Source organism: Ornithorhynchus anatinus, chromosome X5, assembly GCF_004115215.2.
Source record: "Ornithorhynchus anatinus isolate Pmale09 chromosome X5, mOrnAna1.pri.v4, whole genome shotgun sequence".
NCBI lineage: Eukaryota > Metazoa > Chordata > Mammalia > Monotremata > Ornithorhynchidae > Ornithorhynchus > Ornithorhynchus anatinus.
In genome coordinates, this window is record NC_041753.1 from 8,010,393 (window position 1) to 8,030,350 (window position 19,958).

Here is a 19,958-nt window from a genome sequence, read left to right on the forward strand (position 1 = left end):
TTATCGATCTGTCGATTGATGGTATTTATTGAATGTTTTCTGTGCAGAGCACTGTACTAAGTGTTTGGGAGAATACAGTATAATAGAGGTGGTAGACATATTCCCTGACGGCAAGGAGTTAACCAACCAATCAATCAATAAACAACAATAAAGCACTTAGTACAGTGCTCTGCACACAGTAAGCGCTCAGTAAATACTACTTTGTGAATGACTGACTCTTTGATGCAGAGGTGGATGGGCAACTACTGGAGGGTTCTTGAGGAATGGGAAAACATGAACTGAATGGTTTTGTAGAAAAACGATCCAGACAGTAGAGTGAAGTATGGACTGGAGTAGGGAGACAGGAGACAGGGAGGTCGGCAAGAAGACTGATGCAGTATTTGAGATGGGATAGGATCAACAGAGTAGTAGTTTGGATGGAGAGGAAAGGGCCGATTTCAGCGATGTTGTGAAGATGTAGTGAAGAAAACCGATAGGATTTGGTGACAGATTGAATGTGTGGGTTGAATGAAAGAGAGTCGAGAATTAGGACCAAGGTTGTGGGCTTGGGAGACAGGGAGGATAATAGTGCTTTCTACAGTGTTGGAAAAGTCACGGGAGGATAGGTTGGGTGGGAAGACAAGGATTTCTGTTTTGGGCATATTAAGTCTGAGATGTCAGTGGGACATCCAAGGAGGGATGTCCTGAGGGCCGGAGGAAATGCAAGGCTGCAGAGGAGAGCGATCAGGGGTGGAGATGAAGATGTGGCAATCGTCCATATAGAGGTGGTAGTTGAAGCCACGGGAGCTCAAGAGTTTTCCAAGAGATGGGTGTAGGTGGAGAAGAGAAGGGGGTCCAGAACTGAACCTTGAGGGACCCCCACGGTTAGGGGCGGGAGGCGGAGGAGGAGCCCACAAAACAGACTGAGAATGAATGAAAGAACCAGGAGAGCACAGTGTCGGTGGAGCCAAGGTTGGATCATGTTTCCCAAAGAAGGGGCATGATGGATTGATTGATAAATGAGGAGAATCAACGAGTTTTTTTAAAATAAGGATTTAATTCCATCTGAGCACTCAAACCACTTAAGAGCATCGTTTGTCTTTAAGAGCAACGCTAACCCTTTGCGTTACTAATTTCCTTTTCCCTCAGAGCACACTAATATGACCTTTTGAGAAGCCCGCACAAAACGGCGCCGACATATCTTCCCCGCAGCAGCCGAGGCGCCAAAGAGGTCGCGGGGGAAGGGGCATGCGCGGTGGCGTCACGGGCCCCGCCCCTCCCGACCGGGCGGGCCCTGCCGGGCCGAGGTGGGAATCGCTGCCGCCGCCGCCGCCGCAGCAGCAGCAGCGGCTGGGGCGATGGCCAAGCTGCTGAGCTGCGTCCTGGGGCCCCGGCTCTACCGGGTCTACCGGGAGCGGGATCCCGCGAGGGCTCCCCAGACCGGCCCCAGAGGCCCACCTCCCCTCCCCACCGCCCGGGCCGGCTCCTGGGTGAGTCTTTCCCCTTCCTCCCCCCGCCTCCCCGGTGCCAATTACATGGTATGGCCCAGCCCCCTTCTGCAGCCTCATCTCACCCGGCCCCGGAAGAGTCCATTCCCGGGAGTGGGGGGAGGTCCTGCGTAACTGTCCTCCCCGCCTTCCCCCTCTCTCCGCCCCGATGGAGCAGAGTTTGATCGTACATCTCGCCTCCTACGCGCCGGCCTTGGTTTTTATCTTTTTCCTCCGCGACTCGCCTGCTGGCCTTCGATTCCCTTTTCGCACCCTTCCCTCGCTTGAGCCGGATCGGGCCGTCTTCCCGTTGCCACTTTGAAGCGTTTGGAAGGATCCATTCGTGGAACCGGTGCTCCATTAATGACATTTCGGCCCGGTCCCGCCATGGCCCTCTGCTTTTACGGCGATTTCCCCACCCTGGTCTTCAGTTACACCACCACCATCACCACCCTCCACCCCCAGCTTCCAGTTTTGCTTCTCCCTTTCCCGGCCGTTTGTCGTCATCCCAGTTCGAGGCCCAAGGCCTTCGGGTGACCCCGTTCTTGGAAAAAGACGGGGAAAAACTTCCCCTTAAATGCCCTCGTCCTCCTCCAGCGACGCTTCCCCCGAGTCTGTTTACCGTGTCTTCCTGCCCAGGCTTGTAATTAAACCGCAGCCTAGAGGCTAGGGTCCGGGCCTAGAAGTCAGAAGGACCTGAGTTCCAATTCCGGCTCTGCCACCTCTCTGCTCCGTGACCTTGGGCAAATCACTTCACCTCTCTGGGCCTCAGTTAAAATGGGAACTAAATACCCGCTCTCCCTCCTACTGAGACTTTGAACCCCATGTGGGAAAGGAACTGTATCCGACACCTACTCCAGCGCTTAGAACAGTGTTTGGCGCCTCGGAAGGGCTTAACAGCATAAAAAGCAAAACGAAACTGTTTGCCGTCGTTTCCAAAGCAAACCTTCTGCCTCCCCCTTCATATTCCCTTCCTATCCCCTCGTAGCCATAATCCTCGGGGCGAGACTGGGGCGGGGGGATGGAAGAGCAGCCAAACGCATTGATGTCTGCTGTCTCACCACCGACGTAATCTGTAGGTTTCCTTTGGGCACAGACCTTCCTGGTCCTCTAGAGGAATACTGGGGGGTCCCCAAGAGGAGCTGCCCGAGGGTCAGGGAAGAGTTGGGAGGAAGGTGTCCCAGTCTGGTTAAGTGGGAACGGGTTGGGGGCAGACCTGGCTGGAAGCCGGGGGAGAGGGGATGGGGGTCTGATCTCTTTTGGCCTTTCTCAGGAATCCTACTACCAGCCACGGGCCCTAGAGAAACATGCCGACAGTATCCTGGCACTGGTAAGTGCGTTACCCGTGATGGGGATGCGGCGCCCCACCCCAGTCCCAGCTGCGTGCTCTGCCCCGCCCCTGCTCCCCCATCCCACCGGCCACACCGGTTGGGGTTGGGGGGGTGGCCCGACGGGGTCAGGAGGCAAACGTGTTTATCTTCCGCCTGAGACCAGCCCTGGGGGAGGACGCGTGGCCGGCCCCAGGGACCCTGCCTCCCTGGCAGCCCGGTCCCGGTTGTCATGCCAACCGCCCGTCCCTCCAGCCGGCGGTCGTGTGTCAGCGCTTGCGTCGTCCCCGGGGGAGCGGCCCGAGGCTGTGAGCCCCACATGGGACATGGGCTGTGAACAACCTGATTAGCTTGAATCTAACCCAGCGCTTAGTACTATCTTGGCACATAGTAAGCGCTTAACAAATCCTATTTAAAAAACAAAAAAACCCCGGCTCCTTGAAGGAATCCAGGGGACTGGGGTGGCGATGGGGCACTGACCCTTTAAAAGGCGGAGCTAAACAGATGGCCAATCCACCTGCCAGTGCTTCTCCCTCCTTCAGGTGTTGGTCCCCAGGCCCATCTTGTACTACTCTTCACTGCAGGGAAGATGGGGAGGTGATTCTGGGAGTAAACTTAAAGCCAGAGCAGCAGTGTTGCCCAGTATATAGAACACAGGGGCCTGGGAGTCAGAAGGACCTGGGTTCTACTCCCCACTCTACCACTCGCCTGCTGTGTGACCTTGGGCAAGACATTTCACTTCCCTGTGTCTCAGTTACCTCATTTGTAAAATGGGGATTAAGACTGTGAGCCCCACATGAGACAGGGACTTTGTCCTACCTGATTAGCTTATATCTACCCCGGCGCTTCTGTGCCTGGCACACAATAAGTGCTTAACAAATGCCATAAAATAAAAATTTTTTAAAAGCCTCCCGTCTTCCCGATTCTGTTCCAGTACGGTCCTTTCCAACCCTTCATTTCCCTCTTTGTGCCTTCCCACCAAGGTGATCGCTCCTGGAAGAGCCCATTTGTGAGAATGTGGGCAAAAGTTCCATTACCTTTGGCCTGGCACCAGGGCGGGGCCTCTGGTTTGTGCCTGATGCCAACATGGTCTTCCCTCCTCCTCCCCTCACCTCTGGGCCCTCCCCGGCATCTCTTGGGTCGGCCCATTCTGGGGAATGAGGGCAGGGGTCCAGGGGTCACTTTGGGAAAAGTGAAATTGGCTTTGGACGTCATCCGTGGCTCCCTGGGGCTGGTGTGGATGGGCCCCTCACTGTCTGTCTCTCTCCCCTGCAGGCCTCAGTCCTCTGGTCCATCTCTTATTACTCCTCCCCTTTGGCATTCTTCTATCTATACCGGAAAGGTGGGTGTGGGTCAGGGGGTGGTAGGCAGATGGGTAGGGAAGTGTCTGGTTCTAGACACTGTGGAGAGGAGTGGGGGAAAGTAAGGAGCATGAACCCTGCCCTCAGAGAGCTGACTGTCACATAACTCAGGCCTATATTAAGCGCTATCCGTGGAGCAAATGCTAAGATAGAAGTAGTGAGGCCTAGCAGATTGGGCCCAGGCCTGGGAGTCAGAAGAACCTGGGTTTTAATCCTGGCTCTGCTACTTGTCTGCTGCGTGACCTTGGGCAAGTCGCTTCACTTCTCTGGGCCTCAGTTCCCTCATCTATAAAATGGGGATTAAGACCGTGAGCCCCACGTGGGATGTGGACTGTGTCCAACCAGGCGATCTTATATCTACCCCTGTACTGAGTACAGTGCCCGGCACATAGTAAGCGTTTAGCAAGTACCATTAAAAAAACACCAAACGGCATGGGGACCTGGTGGCCCGGAGGCTGGAGTGTCGTGGGGTGGGGGGGGGTTGTTGTGCCAGTGAGAGGGCTCAGGCCTGGGAGGTTGGGGGGGTGAAGGCTGGTGGATAAGGGGGCAGTTTGGACTCAGAGCCCACCTTCTGGTCCGCCCCCCAGCAGGTTAGGGGCGGTTGGGTGGTTTGGACACGGACCCCGCCCTCCGTTTCCCCCCCACAGAGAGGTTAGGGACACCTGGGCAGCTGGCACTCAGCCACCCCCCTCCGGACCCCTCCTCCTTCCCCCACAGGTTACCTGAGCATGTCGAAAGTGGTTCCGTTCTCCCACTACGCCGGGACGCTGCTATTGCTACTGGCGGGGGTGGCCTGCCTCCGGGGTGAGTCTGACCACCCGCCGTCCAGGGCGCGCTCTTCCTCGCTTCCCCGGAACCCCCTTCTAACCCGCCTCCTCAGCCCGGCTCCCCCCAGGTCCACCGCTGCGGGACCACGGACAACTCATTTCACTCCTCCATGCCTCCGTCCCTCATCTTTTTAATGGGGATTAAGACTGGGAGCCCCATGTGGGATACAGACTGCGTCCAACCTGATTAGCTCGTACCCACCCCAGAGCTTAGTACAGTGCCTGGCATGTGGTAAACACCATTACAAAATAAAAGCAAAATCGGGGGTCTCGTCCCTCGGGCTCGAGAGCCCCGCCAAGCCCTGGACCTCCCACTCCCCTGTCTCTGCCACACTCTCGTCCAGAGTCTGTCCCTCTGCTCCTCCCTCCCTCCGTCTGCAACCAAGCCTCCTCTTCCCTCCCCCGACCCCAGGGATCGGCCGTTGGACCAACCCCCACTATATCCAGTTCATCACGGTCCTAGAAGATGCCCACAGGAGTGGCACCCCGGAAAGCAAGGTGAGGTCGCTGGGGAAATGCCAACTAAGAGCAGCTCCGGGTTGGCACCTGACCCTCCAGAGGGGGAGGCTTGAGGGTAGGGGCTCCCCCTATCCAGTCAGGTCTGGTTTTCCTCCATAACCCCAAAATAACGGGAACAGCCAATGACGGGATGCCCTGCCTCCTCCCCTCTTGCTCTGCCACCATCATCAGTGGTATTTATTGAGCGCCTCCTGTGTGCAGAGCACTGTACTAAGTGCTTGGGAGACCACAACAGAGTTGGCAGATGTGTTCCCTGCCCACAGTGAGAGAGAGAGAGAGAGGGAAAGAATACGAATGTGTGTGTGTTTTCCTCTCCCCGACCCATGACTTTAATAGGATCTTTGATCAGGAAATTTCCCTGATTTTCTAAGAGTGGAGTGGTCCGCAGAGGCCCTGGCCACGCTCCCAGCTCACACCCCCTCCGTGGTCTGTTTGTGGACTATTCCACCATTGGTCGCGGGGGTGGGGAGGGTTTCTATCCGCATCCGACATCCCTGCCATCCCGTGCCCTCCTCCCACCACTTGGGAAATAAAAACTGTCCCCAAGGGGAAGGGAATTCCCTGGCGTCTTCCATTCTGAATCCTAGCCTAGCCTCAGGTAGTGGAAGAAGCCTCCAGGGGCAGGTTCATCTAAGATAGCGTGGAGGTGGGATTCTGGAATGTTCCATCTCGGGGCACAAAGCGGGAGAATCTGCTCACACGGAATCTGACTTCTGTGGGCAGAGGCGGGATGGGATAACCGGCTCGGGTCCCATCCCGTCCCCCACCTCTCCCCTGTCTCGCTTTCCACTAGGCCAGAAGAAGCAGCGTGGCCTAGTGGAAGGAGCTTGGGTTTGAGAGCCAGAGGCCCCGGGTTCTAATTCTGACCCTGCCACTATTCTAGAGAAGCAGCGTGGCTTAGCGGAAAGAGCACGGGCTTGAGGGTCAGAAGACATGGGTTCTAATCCCGGCTCTGCCGCTTGTCTGCTGTGTGACCTTGAGCAAGCCACTTAACTTCTCTGTGCCTCAGTTACCTCATCTGTTAGTGGGGATTGAGACTGTGAGCCGCACGTAGGACAACCTGATTACTTTGTAACTACCCAAGCGCTTAGAACAGTGCTTGACACAAAGTAAGTGCTTAACAAATACCATCATTATTATTGTTATTATAATTAGTCTGCTGAGGGACCTTGGGCAAATCACTTCACTTCTCTGGGTCTCAGTTTTTTCCTCTGCATAATGGGGCTTAGTCCCTGTTGTCCTCCTACTTGGACCGTGAGCCCTTTAAGGGACCTGGACTGCGTCTGACCTGGTGATCATGTCTCTCTCCCAGCGCTTAGTACAGTGTCTGTGGCACCCAGGAAGTGGTTAAGAGATCACCCCCGTTCTTATTCCTGTCTCTGTCGGCAGAAGCGGCTCTCCAGCTACAACTTTGATTTCAAGAGCTGGCCCGTTGACTTCCACTGGCAGGAACCCGGCACCCGGTGAGCCCCCCGCCCCCCGGGATCCGCTACCTACAACCCCGGCCCCTCCCCACTCCTTCTCTGAAACCTTTGGCCCCCGGTGGCTCCCCCAGCTCACCCCACTCTCCCGCCCACAGGAAGGACGCGCAGGGCGGCCCCTCCCGTCAAGGGGTGGCCCTCCTACGTCCCGAGCCCCTTCACCGGGGGGCAGCCGACGGAGTCCTGGACCGCATCAAGAAGCTGCCCTGCCAGGTGGCCAGGTGGGGCGGGGCCAGGATCTGGGCGGGGACTGGGCTGGGGGAAGGCGGAAGCAGGGCCTTGCCCGGGAGGGGGCTTGACGGGGTTAAGGGGCGGGGGTAGAGACCGGACGGGGCCAGGGACCGGCTGCCGAGTTGGAGGAGCGGGTGGCAAAGCAGCAGCCATCAGCTCTTCCACCCCCAGCCCTGCGGGAAGAAATATGTAGCCAACACGTAGCTCTGGGCAAGGCCAGTAGTTAGGCACCGAGCGGCCAGGGTGTCTCTGGGGGCGGGACCCCTCATCGTGGAGGGACTAGAGGAAGGGCACGCTGGTTGGTCAAAAGCAGGCAGGCCTGGAAATGCCCATCTCGGTAAATGCTTACTTTGTACTCAGCGCTGGGGTAGATACAGTGTAATCCCATTGGACCCAATCCCTGTTGCACTTGGGGCTCTCAGTCTGAGTGAGCCCCGGCAGCCAATTGGCCAGCAGCCAGGCACCCTGAACCCGCTGACCAGGGTGTCGCCACGCAGTTACCTGGTGGCCCACTCCCTGGGGCGGAGAATGCTGTACCCCGGCTCCGTCTACCTGCTCCAGAAGGCCCTGATGCCCGTCCTGCTGCAAGGCCAGGCCCACCTGGTAGAGGAGGTGAGACCTCCAGCTGCTCACCTTCCGGCTCGGTCCGCCCGCCTGCCCACCTCCCGGCTCGGTCCGCCCTCCCATCCCCCGCTACCAGGCCTGCAGGCTCCCGACCTAACCCTCCCTGCCCCTTCTCTTGCCCCTCTCCCAGTGTAAAGGCCAACGGGCCAAACTGGTGGCTTGCGACGGCAATGAGATCGACACTATGTTTGTGGACCGGAGAGGCCCCCTGGAGGCCCGAGGCCAGAAGCTGGTGAGCCGGGTGGTGGGGCGGGACCGAGTGGGAGGGTCCCAGCCCCGACGCAGAGACCGACACGCTCCAAGTGCCGTCACGACGGGCGCGATGGCGCGGCGGGAGCGAGGCTCAGGGCGATCAGAGGCCAGTGGAATTAGAACCCGGCTTCAAGGGGACACGTTGCCCGTGAGGGTCACGGAGGAGGAGCCGAAAAGTGTTCCAGCATGGGGGAAACCATGCGCTTCCTCTAGCCCGCAAGCTCCTTGTGGTCAGGGAATATGTCTCCCAACTCTGTTGGATTGTCCTCTCCCAGTGCTTAGCACAGTGCTCCGCACACCGTAAGCACTCAGTAAATACCATCGCCTACCCCTCTAGACCTAAGCTGTAAGCTCATTGTGGGCAGGGATTGTGACTGTTGTTGTATTGTACTCTCCCAAGCACTTAGTACTCAGCTCTGCACGCAGTAAGTGCTCAATAAATACAACTGACTGGTTCAGTACAGTGCTCTGCATACAGTACACAATCAATAAATACCATTGATTGATGGATTGTCCTTCTCCTCAGGTGATCTGCTGTGAAGGGAACGCTGGCTTCTACGAAGTGGGCTGCATCTGTACCCCGCTGGAAGGTATGCGCCCCGCCCCCACCTCCGTCCCCCCGGCTTCCCCTGATATCAACCTGGTCCCCTGTTCTTTGGTGGTAATTGAGTGCTTGCCACCGCCAGATCCCCACGCTAAGCACTTGGGAGAGGACAGAAGAGGTAGTAGACACGTACCCTGCCCTCAATCAGTGGCATCTATTGAGTGCCTCCCGAGGGCGAGGCATTGCACTAAACGCCTGGGGGAATGTGATGGATGCGCCCAAGTTCACCGCCCTCCTCCAACGGGGGAGACAGGTGCAACCCGAGAGACCCGCCCGTTAGGCTAGCCCACCCAGGATCCGTCAGCATGTCCCAGGATCTGTTCCCCGCACCCCATAGAGCTCGGATGGTTCCAGCTCCCCGGGAGCGGAGGGGTGACCCATCTGGATGTCTTACCCGACCCTCGGGAAGTTCCATTCCTCCATCGGGCGGGGTGGGGGCGGGAGCTAAGAGAGCTCAGCCATCTCGCACCGCGTGTGTTGCAGCGGGTTACTCCGTCCTGGGCTGGAACCACCCCGGCTTCGCTGGCAGCACGGTGAGAACAACCACCTCCTCCCTGTGTGGGGCGAGACCTCTGGCCAGGTTTAGGGGGGTGGGAAGCGCTTGGGGAGTGGCCCTTCACCTCCTTCCTCCTCCCCACTCCTTTCCTCCTTCCGCTGATGCCTATCCCTCCACTCTCTCATCGTGGACTTTGGAGAGTTCCCTTCCCTGGAGAAGGAGGGAAGAGGGAGATCTAGTTCACTCTCTGTCCCTCCCCCGCATTTGACCTCGGTTCAGTCCATGCTCTCTGTGTGTCTCTCTCTGTCTCTCCACCTGCATGTGGCCTTGGGTCAGCCTACTCTCTGTGTCGCTCTGTCTCACCCTCCCACTGCAGTTCTCGGGTCAGGCCACCTTTCTGACCGTGGGTCTTGAAAGGGTCCAATCCTGTGTGGGAGACGTCTCCTCCAAGAGGTGTCCCTCTTACCTCCCCGATTGGGCGGATCCATCCGTCTTATGATGGAGAGGGTAAAGGGGAAGCAGGGAGTGAAAGGGAGGTTGGACATTCCCCTCTGCCTGTCACCCTGCCCCCAACCTCTCCCTCAGTGATTCGATCCCACCTCTGTCACTGTGGGAGAGCTCCGGGAACCTTCCGTTGGTTTGGTTTGGATGGGAGGGAAAGGATCCGTCTGTGGGAGAGGGAGCGGGGCATTGCGGTGCCGACTGAACCCCCTGATTCCCCTCTGTTTCCCCTGCAGGGTGTCCCCTTCCCCCAGAACGAAGCCAACGCCATGGATGTGGTCATGCAATACGCCATCCATCGTCTTGGCTTCCAGCCCAAGGATATCATCCTATACGCATGGTCCATTGGGGGCTTCACAGGTACGGGGGGTGGGGAAACAGCCTCTCCCACCAATCTACACGCATGGGTGTGTGCACACACACCCCACCCCCCCCCCGCCACACAAATACTCTCCTCCCTCCATGGGCTCCTTAGCCCAGCCCAGCCCACCCGGCTCTGAGGCTGGGGCTCTGCTCCTTGAACCCTTCCACCAAGGTGGGGTGGGGAAGACCCTTCCTGGGCAGGGGGAGGGGGACCACCATCCCAATGGTGCCAGGGGTCAGGATGTTGGGAAAGCTTCCCCTCGGTTCTAAGAAAACGAGTCGCTCCTCCTCTCTCCCGTCTAGCAGTAACGGGATGTCCTGGGACAGTTCCACTCTGGAGAAGGGGAGAGCGGGAGGGGTTAAGTGGCCAGAGTCGGGGGGATAGGTGGGCTCGGCCTGGCAGTGCATCTGGCTGGGATGGGGGTGGGGAACTCCGGGCTCCAATCGCCCTGTCTTCCCTGCAGCCACCTGGGCCTCCATGTCGTACCCGGAGCTCAGCGCCCTGGTCCTGGATGCTTCCTTCGATGACCTGGTGCCCCTCGCCCTGAAGGTTATGCCCAACAGCTGGAGTGAGTGAGGACCCATGGGCCGTTCCATCCCCAAGGGGTGGCGGGAGGTGCTAGCCTATCGGTCCATTATTATCGAGTGGAGGAGAATGGGTTTTTCCATTCTTGGGGGGAAGGTGGAGGGGATGATAATCCGCCACTGGGTGATGGGCGAGGGGGCGGCCTTAAGGAATGGACCATTCCGTTACTCGTGTGAACACGGGTCGGTGGGCTGCACCGTTTCTCCTTTTGGGTGGGCAGTGGGGTAGCCACCATTTTGCCCATGGGATAGATGGCTTCTAACCCCCTCCTCCTTCCCGGACCGTCGCCCCTTCAGGGGGCCTGGTGACGCGGACGGTGAGGCAGCACCTGAACCTGAACAACGCCGAGCAGCTTTGCAGGTTGTTGGAGGGGCGGGGAGAGGGGGGCAGGGGCGACCCCCCGGGCACGGGTCGGCAGTCGGACGGATGGATGAGCCTCTCCAGACGGTGCTGGGTCTGAAAGCCTCTTCTCCCCCAGGTACCAGGGGCCGGTGCTGTTGATCCGTAGGACCAAGGATGAGATCATCACCACCACGTGAGTCGTGCTGAGCTCCCGCCTCCCCTGCCCCAAAGCTGTCTCGTCTCCTGGGGTTCTGCTACCCTGGCTCACTCTACCTCCCCACCCCTCTGGTCGTTTCCAGGGTCCCTGACGATATCGCCTCCAATCGAGGCAATAATCTGCTCCTCAAACTCCTTCAGCACCGGTGAGAAGCAGGCGTAAGGAACGGGGGGTGGGGTGGCGGGGAGGGCCTGGCAGTGGCCTCACTCTCCTCTTCCCCCCCCATCCCCCGACCTTCCCAGGTACCCCCGGGTGATGGTGGAGGACGGATTGCGGGCCGTACATCAGTGGCTGGATGCGGGGTCGGTCTTGGAGGAAGGTGAGAGGGTCTGCCAGGAGGCTTGGGAACTGGGGAGGCGGTCAGTCCATCGGTGGCATGTCCTGAACACCCCCTGCGTGAAGAGCACTGTACTAAGTGCTGAGGGGAGCACAGCAGAGTTTACAGTCCCGATCTCCACCCTTGAGGAGCCTACAGTGTAGTGGTGGTTTGTTTTATGGTCTTTGTTAGGTGCTTACTATGTGCCAGGCATGTACTGAGCTCTGGGGTAGATACAAGGTTGTCAGGTTGGACGCAGTCTCTGTCCCCAGTGGGCCTCACAGGTCTTAATCCCCATTTTACAGACGAGGTAACTGAAACACAGAGAAGTGACGTTCTTTCTTTCATTCAATTGTATTTATTGAGCGCTTACTGTGTGCAGAGCACTGTACTAAGCACTTGGGAAAGTACAATACAACAATAAACAGTGATATATATATTATATATAGTATATATTCACTGCCCACAATGAGTTTACAGTCTAGAGGCGGGGAGACAGACATGAATACAAATAAGTAAAATTTTAGATACGTATATAGGTGCTCTGGGGCTGGGAGTGGGGAGAGAGCAAAGGGAACAAGTCAGAGAGAGGCAGCAGGGAGTGGGAGATGAGGAAAAGTAGGGCTTAGTCTGGGAAGGCGTCCTGGAGGAGGTGTCCCTTCGATAAGACTTTGAAGTGGGGGAGAGTCATTGTCAGATTAGAGGAGGGAGGGCGTTCGGGCCAGAGGCGGGACGTGGGCTAGGGGTCGGTGGCGAGCCAGGAGAGATGGAGGCACGGAAGGTTAGCAGTAGAGGAGCGAAGTGTGTGGGCTGGGTAGTAATGACTTGCCCAAAGTCACACGGCAGACCAGTGGCAGAGCTGGGATTAGAACCCAGGACTTTCTGACTCCCAGACCCGAGCTCTATGCACAAAGCAGAGTCGGGCAGATGTGTTTATAGCTATATAGCGATCAGGAGGAAGAAAAAGGTTATATTGAGCGCCTATTGGGTGTGGTGCAGTGTGCTAGGTGCTTGGGAGAAGTACTGAATAAGGAAGCGGCCCATGGCCTACCCGCAAGGAGCTCCCACTCGAAGGCGGCAGCACGGAAAAGACAGGATGAGAGAGAGCTGAATAGGTTATCGCCTGCCTGGCGAAGTTGGGGGTAAGGGGATGGTACCGGGGGGGCGGGGGGGATGGGGGGCAGGGCCCCGCTGAGGCCCTGAGCGGCCCCCTCCCCGCCCCACCCTCCGTCCTCTCCCACAGCCTCAGTGTACAGCCAGGCCGAGGTGGATGAGGAGTGGTGCCAGTCCGTACTTCGCTCCTACCAGACCGAGCACGGCGCCGATTTCCCCTGGAGCGTGGGTGAGACTGGGGCCGGCGGTCCTCGGGGGGACGGTCCCCAGGGGCCAGTGGGTGGGCCTCGGGTCCTGGGAGGGGAGATGGAGGGTGGGGAGGCCTGCGGGCTTTGGGCCTTGACACCCCCCAATCCCCAGGAGATGACTTAAATTCTGATGGGCGTCGGCAGCTGGCACTGTTCCTGGTGAGTGTCTGTCTCCCCGTCGGGGCGTGGGGGGTCCACGGTGACCCAGGAAGGGCCGGAGGGGGACGCGTCCATTCCAGCCCATCACGGTTCATGGGGGTGAATGGGGGCCGGGGGGAGAGACCCTCAACTCGTCAGAGCCACCACCGTCTACGGGCAGGGAAGCTGGGAGCCGTGCCTAGGAGGGCAGTGGGGGCTGCAGACGCGGGCGGCGAGGTGGCTGGTCAGGGTGTGGAGATGGCCCTCGCCAGGGCTGGACTCGATTGAGTTCCGGCTCCTGTCCCGAGGGCAGCAGGGCACATCCCTCTGTCCCCTGCTCCTGCGTTTCCCTTTTCTGTGCCTCCAGTGGCCCGCCATCTTCCCTGGGCCCTCCCTCTGACACCCAGGACACGGCCGACCCTGACCTCGGGCTCCACAGAGGCCGCGCGGGGGAGGAGGCCGGGACTGCGTTGGTGCCCAGTCTCAGTGGGGGCTGGTCTGGGGCAGAACGGGCAGGCAGGTGGGCACAGCGGCAGGGGGGTCCCCAGGCCGACACCTGCCCCTCGGGCAGAGGATGAATCTTCTGGGGATTTAAGCCCGGACGCTCTGCGCTGCGTCCCACCCTTGGTCACTGAAGGCTAGGTTTTGAGGAGAGGACATGCCCCCATGCTTACCTACCTCTGTGTGCCTCTCCTCGCCACCTTCCCCTGCAGGCCCGAAAGCATCTGCACAACTTTGAAGCCACACACTGCACCCCGCTGCCCTCCCATGAATTCCAACTGCCCTGGCACCTGTAGTCTCCGGCGGGGAGGGGGGCGGGCGGGGGGCCCAGTCCTGCGTCTGCATCATCTGTGTGTGTGTGTGTGTTTCTGTTTACCGTTCTCTCTCCCACCCACCTGGGCCCTGCCCCAGCCCCTTGGAAGCACTCCCGGGGCCCTTCATTAAATACCCCCAGATTATTAATAAAATAATGAATAAAAGGTATTTTTTCTACTCGGCTGGCCGTGTTAATGAGCAGCGAGCCAGGACGAGGTGTGGGTGGGAGTTGGGGGCTTGGTTCCCTTGGGTCGGGGGGCATCTGGGGCCTGAAGCTGGGGAGCGGAGGCAGGCTGCCACGGTCTGGTCAGTCAACTGTATTTATTGAGCACAAACTGTGTGCAGAGCACTGTACTAAGTGCTTGGGAGAGAGCAGTATAACAAACAGACCCATTCCCTGCCCACAGTGAATTTACAGTCTAGAAGAGGTGAGGAGAGAGGAGCTGAGGTCGAGCAGAGCCAGAGGTGGTGGTGGGGGGGGCGGGCTGGACATGTTGGTCCTGCCTTGAGAAGGTGGGGGGAGCGGGGGCTGGGGGCGGTCCTTATTGACATCCATGCCCCTTGCCCTCACCTGTTCCAGATGTTTAAATCCCTCCTCAAACTCCCTTTCCCCCCACCTCCCCCATTCCTTTTTTCCCACGACCTGGCTAAGAAAATCAACAGCATCAGGTGTGAACTCCCTAAAAATCTTCCTGAAATCACCCCTGCCCCTCCTCAGTTCCTCCCCCTTCTGGCCCCCTCTTCAACTTTCCTATCCTTCCCAGCAGTATCCTTGGAGTTATCCTTGATTCTTCTCTTTCAACCTACATATTTGATCCGTCACCCAATCCTGTCAGTCCCACCTTTGCAACATCGCTAAAATCCACCCTTTCCTCTCATCCAAATTGCTACAACGTTAATACAGTCACTCATCTTAACCTGCCTAGATTACAGCGTCAGCCTCCTCGCTGACCTCCAAACCTCCTGTCTCTCCCCACCCCAGTCCACACTTCACGCCGCCACCCGGATCATCTTTCTACAAAAACGTTCAGGACACGTCACCCCTCTCCTCAGAAATCTCCAATGGTTGCCTATTCACCTCCAAATCAAACAAAAACTCCTCACCATTGGCTTTAAAGCACTGCATCGCTTTGCCCCCTCCTACCTCATCTCCTTTCTCTCTTTCTACATCCAGCCCACACATTTCACTCCTCTAGTGCTAATCTTCTCACTGGGCCCTGATCTCGCCTGTCTTGCCGCCGACCCCTGGCCCACAACCTGCCTCTAGCCTGGAATGCCCTCCCTTCTCAAATCTGACGGACAATTTCTCTCCCCTCCCTGAAGGCTTATTGAAGGCACATCTCCACGAGGCCTTTGCAGATGAAGCCCCGCTTTTCTTCATCTCCTTCTCCCTTCTGTGTCACCCTGACTTGCTCCCTTTGCTCTCCCCCCTGCCCCAGCCCCACAGCACTTATGTATATATCTGTAATTTTATTTATATGCATTAGTGTCTGTCTCCCCCACTAGACTGTGAGTTGTTCGTGGGCAGAGATTGTCACTGTTTATCGTATTGTTCTTTCCCAAGCGCCTAGTACAGTGCGCTGCACATAGTAAGTGCTTAATATGATTGACTAATAATTGTGGTATTTGTTAAGTGCTTATTATATGCCAAGTACAGTACTAAGTACTGGAGTGGATACACGACAGTGGGTTGGCACAGCCCACGTCCCACATGGGGTTCCTAGTCTCAATCCCCATTTTCTAGGTGAGGGAACCAAGGCCCAGAGAAGCAAAGTGACTTGCCCAAGTTCACACAGCAGACAAGTGGTGACTATTCCTAGGCCTTTGCTCTATCCACTATGTCATGCTGCTTCTAAGTGACAGTCATTCATTCAACCGTATTTATTAAGTGCTCACTGTGTGCAGAGCAATATACTACGTGCTTGGGAAAGTGGGAGTCAGAGGTCATGGGTTCGAATCCTGGCTCTGCCACTTAGCTGTGTGACTGTGGGCAAGTCACAACTTCTCTGTGCCTCGGTTACCTCATCTGTAAAATGGGGATTAACTGTGAGCCTCACGTGGGACAACCTGATTACCCTGTATCTACCCCAGCGCTTAGAACAGTGTTCTGCACATAGTAAATGCTTAACAAATACCAACATTATTATTACAGTACAACAAGAAGCAGTGAAATTCCCTGTAGGAGCAGACGTCAATACATATGAATAAAATGACAGATATGGGGAGGGTGCTCACCTCGCGGAGGGCGGCCTGGTTATAGTGCATCCGGGAGGCCCCGAGAGAGTAGGGGGCTGACCCCCGAGCGACCTGCAACCCCTGGGCTGTACCCCCCCGCCCCAGGCCTGCACCATGGACCGGTGAAACATCTTGTGGGGCTCCACCTGCCTTCTTCTGAAGAGGGTTTGAGTGAATGATTGAATCAGCAGGAGTCAGGAGAGGGAAGAGGAGATGGAAGGGGACGAGAGGAGGAGGGAAAGAAAAGGAAGGAGGGGGAGTTAGGGGAGGAGGAGGAAGGGGACGAGAGGAAGAGGGAAAGAAAAGGAAGGAGGGGGAGTTAGGGGAGGAGGAGAGGAAGGGGACGAGAGGAGGAGGGAAAGAAAAGGAAGGAGGGGGAGTAAGGGGAGGAGGAGGAAGGGGAGAGGAGGCGGGAGAGGGGAGGGGGGAGAAGAGAGGACAGGAGGAGGAGGAGGGAGAGAAAAGGGAGGAAGGAGACGAGGAGCAGGTGGGTGGGTAGCAGCGGTGTAGTGACAGCGCCGCCTGCTGGAGACGGCGCAGCCCTGCCGCCTCCGGGCCTGCTCCGAGCGGAGCCAGCTCAGCTGGGCGCCGGACCCCCGGGCGGCCAATCAATCCATCAGTTAATCAATCGGTGCTATTTATTGAGCGCTTTCTGGGAGCACAGGGCAATACTCATGGCCTAGACGGGAGACGGACATCTACAGGGCAGTGGGGCTGAGGGAGGGATGGAAAGAGAGAGCAAGTGCAAGGGCGACAAAGAAAGGAGTGGGAAGGGGAAAGCGGGGGCGGGATAGTCAGGGAAGGCCTCTTGGAGAAGACGTGCTTTCTTTAAGGCTTTGAAGGTGGGGAGAGCGGAGATGGAGGGCCTTCTAGGCCAGAGGCAGGACGGGGGTGAGAGGTCGGTGGCGGCGAGAAAGGTGAGATTGGGGTCCAGGGAGTAGGTTGGCATTGGAGGTTGGATCAAGGTGGGGGGTCGGGCCCGGGTCCGGAGGGGGCCCGGAGGGGGCCCGGGGGCTCAGGGCCGGTCCAGGCGGTGGGTGACGTTGAGGTGGTGAAGGAGGTGGTGGAGGAGGCGGTGGGGGTAGGCCGGGCCGGGCCGGGGCCGGTGGGTCGCGCGGACCTGGGCGCTGGTCCACGAGTTGCAGTAGTCGTGTCGGCAGCACTGGGCTCGGTACCAGTAGCCAGTGACTTTGAGGACGCGGATCTCCCCGCAGTGGAAGCCGCTCTGCCGGCCGCAGCCCCGCACCAGGTACTGCAGCTCGTTCTCTGCGGGACCCGACCCCCAGCCTCAATCCCCCGACCCTCGCCTCCCCTACCCGGCACGCCCCGCCGAGGGAGATTGCCGGCCCGGGGAGGGAGTTTCCGGGGGGTGAATGGTATTTGTTAAGCGCCTACTATGGGCCAGGCACTGTACTAAGCGCTGGGGTGGATCCAATGGAAAGAGCCCGGGCTTGGGAGTCAGAGGTCATGGGGTCTAATCCCAGCCCCCGCCACTTGTCAGCTGGGTGACTTTGGGCAAATCACTTCACTTCTTTATGCCTCACTTACCTCGTCTGGAAAATGGGGATTAAGACTGTGAGCCCCACGGGAGGCAACCTGATGACCTTGTATCCCCTCCCCCGACCCGAGCGCTTAGAACGGTGCTTGGCACATAGTAAGCGCTTAACAAATATCATCATTATTATTATTACAGTCCCTTGCCCTGGTAGGCCTCACAGCCTTAACCCCCATTTTTCAGTTGGGGTGACAAACACAGAGAAGTGAAGTGACTTGCCCAAGTTCACGCAGCAGACAAGTGGAGGAGCCGAGTAGAATTCAATCGTATGTATTGAGCGTTTACGGTGTGCAAAGCACTGTACTAAACGCTTAATCCAGGTCCGCGCTGTATACTACTCCTCAGTACTCCTGTGTCCTCTTCTGCTAAGAGTGTGAGCCTTATATGGGGGACCTGATAATCTCGTATCAAAATAGAGGGGTCTGCAAGGCGGTGGGTGGGGGCAATCCGAAGCCACAGAGGGCGGGGTCGGCCTCAGGGGATTCTGAAAGGGGCTCACCACGGTGGATGGAAATGGTCATGCAGGCTCGCCCCATCTCCGCGTTGCAGAAATTGGAGCCGTCCAGACAGCCCTGGTTGGGGACTTCCAGCAGACAGTGCTTACAGCGCAGGGCGGGGGCTGTGGGGAGGAGAAGTGGGGCCAGGACGGAGTCTCGGTCTCGCCTAGGCCTCCCCACGCTCAAACACACTTACCCCCCGGCCAGCAGAGCAGGGTACAGAGCCCCATCAGAATCCGGGCCTTCATCTGGGGGCGCACAGGGAGCAGGAGGTCCAGAAATCCCAAGCTCCTTGATAGGGAACCCCCCTCCAGATCCAGGGCACCCCCAAACGGAGGGGCCCGGCACTGGGGAGGGAGGATGCAAGGAGGGGGATGGGGGGCCAGTGGGGTCAGGCCGCTAGGCGCTCCGGGGTTATAACCCCCCCTCCGGGGTGGGAGGGAGGAGTCCTGGGTGGGAGCTGGGTCGTGGGGACCCCACCCCCGCTCTGAGCCCCAGGGGTGGACCGGAGGGGCAGGAAATGACAGCGAGTTCCCACCCACGGGAGGCTGAGAAGGTCACATGGGGCGGGGCCCCCCCTGGGAAAGCAGCGAATTGACTGGCCTTCTCCCTGACTCCGTGTCCATTTCCTGAGACCCAAGTGTCCCGGCCCCCAGCCCCCGCTGCATGAGTCATTTTATTTGTCCCGATTTCTCGCCCACAAGGAGCACGGCCTGTCCTCTCTAAATTCTCTCTCTATCTCTTTACCTGCTCCGTGAGTTACCTCACTTTAAAAAAGGAAGAAGGGAAACTCCTCCTGAGCTTCTCCCTTTGCCTTCTCTAAGAATCAGATTTGAGCCCAAGCTGGGTGTGGGGAGTTAGGAGGGGGACGGGGGGTGGGCTCATCTCCCCAACTTTAGCCTTACCATCCCTGTGCCCCACCGGAGAAGCCAGCCCCCTTCTCTACTTACCGATGGACCCACCCACCTGGGCCAGTCCACCTGGGCTGGGGAGGAAGTGGGACCTGGGGCTGGAAAAGCTGGGGAAACTAGAGGAGCTGGGAGAACTGGGGGATCTGGGAGAGGTGGGGAACCTGGGGTCCTCTCCCTCTCAGCCTTATGCTTTTTCCACCAGCTTCCCTTAGGTGGCCTTCTCCAACTCTCCCCTGGCCTTATCCTTGGGTTGTGAAGCCCCTTCGTTTAGGGACTTTGCCTCATTCTCACCTCTTCATCCATTCCCAGTGTTTAGAAGCAGTGGGGCTTAGTGGAAAGAGCCTGGGTTTGGGAGTCAGAGGCTGTGGGTTCTAATCCCTGCTCTGCCCCTTGTCTGCTGTGTGACATCGGGCAAGTCACTTAATTTCTCTGTGCATGTTACCTCACCTGTAAAATGAGGATGAAGACTGTGAGCCCCACATGGGACAGCCTGATTACCTTGTATCTACCCCAGTGCTTAGAACAGTGCTTGGCACATAGTAAGCACTTAACAAATTCCATTATTATCATTATTATTAGAACACTGTTGGACCCCAGCTGGCACTGAGCACATACCATTCCAAATATTACCACCCCTCTCAGCCCATCACGTGCTTACAATTAGTTCTCGGGCTGAAGGGAAATAAGCTGGACTTCTCTGGGCCTCAGTTCCCTCCTAAAATGGAGATTGAATCCCTGTTTTCTCTCCTCCTTTGACTGGGAGCCCACTGGGGAGCAGGAATTGTCTGAACTGTGCCCCCTCCAGCGCATAGTACAGTGCTTGGCACATAGTAAGTGCTTAACAAATAGCATAATTATTACGATTGTATTTAAAATGAAGCTCCTCGCTTTGAGAATCAGCATGGCCTACTCAAAAAGCTAATCCCAGCTC

At 57.8% G+C, this 19,958-nt stretch overlaps 2 protein-coding genes across 2 annotated transcripts; one reads left to right on the forward strand and one right to left on the reverse strand.

Annotated features, from left to right (window-relative positions):
• The first annotated feature begins 1,271 nt into the window (after nt 1-1,271).
• Nucleotides 1,272-14,006, forward strand: ABHD16A (abhydrolase domain containing 16A, phospholipase). The gene is made up of 20 exons (XM_029055338.2): nt 1,272-1,469; nt 2,740-2,796; nt 4,070-4,136; nt 4,873-4,959; nt 5,395-5,480; nt 6,891-6,964; nt 7,081-7,203; nt 7,711-7,825; nt 7,968-8,069; nt 8,616-8,679; nt 9,177-9,226; nt 9,927-10,050; nt 10,518-10,622; nt 10,936-10,999; nt 11,118-11,174; nt 11,281-11,343; nt 11,441-11,517; nt 12,758-12,856; nt 12,988-13,034; nt 13,727-14,006. The coding sequence occupies exons 1-20, from the start codon at nt 1,338-1,340 to the stop codon at nt 13,808-13,810; spliced, it is 1,677 nt and encodes a 558-aa protein (XP_028911171.1). The 5' UTR covers nt 1,272-1,337; the 3' UTR covers nt 13,811-14,006.
• Nucleotides 14,007-14,020: 14 nt separating this feature from the next.
• On the reverse strand, nt 14,021-18,364 carry LY6G5B (lymphocyte antigen 6 family member G5B). Its single transcript, XM_029055577.1, has 4 exons — nt 18,313-18,364; nt 18,119-18,238; nt 17,185-17,330; nt 14,021-14,104 (listed from the first exon to the last, which is right to left on the reverse strand). Exons 1-4 carry the CDS (start codon nt 18,362-18,364, stop codon nt 14,021-14,023), a joined length of 402 nt encoding a protein of 133 aa, XP_028911410.1.
• Nucleotides 18,365-19,958: the final 1,594 nt, after the last annotated feature.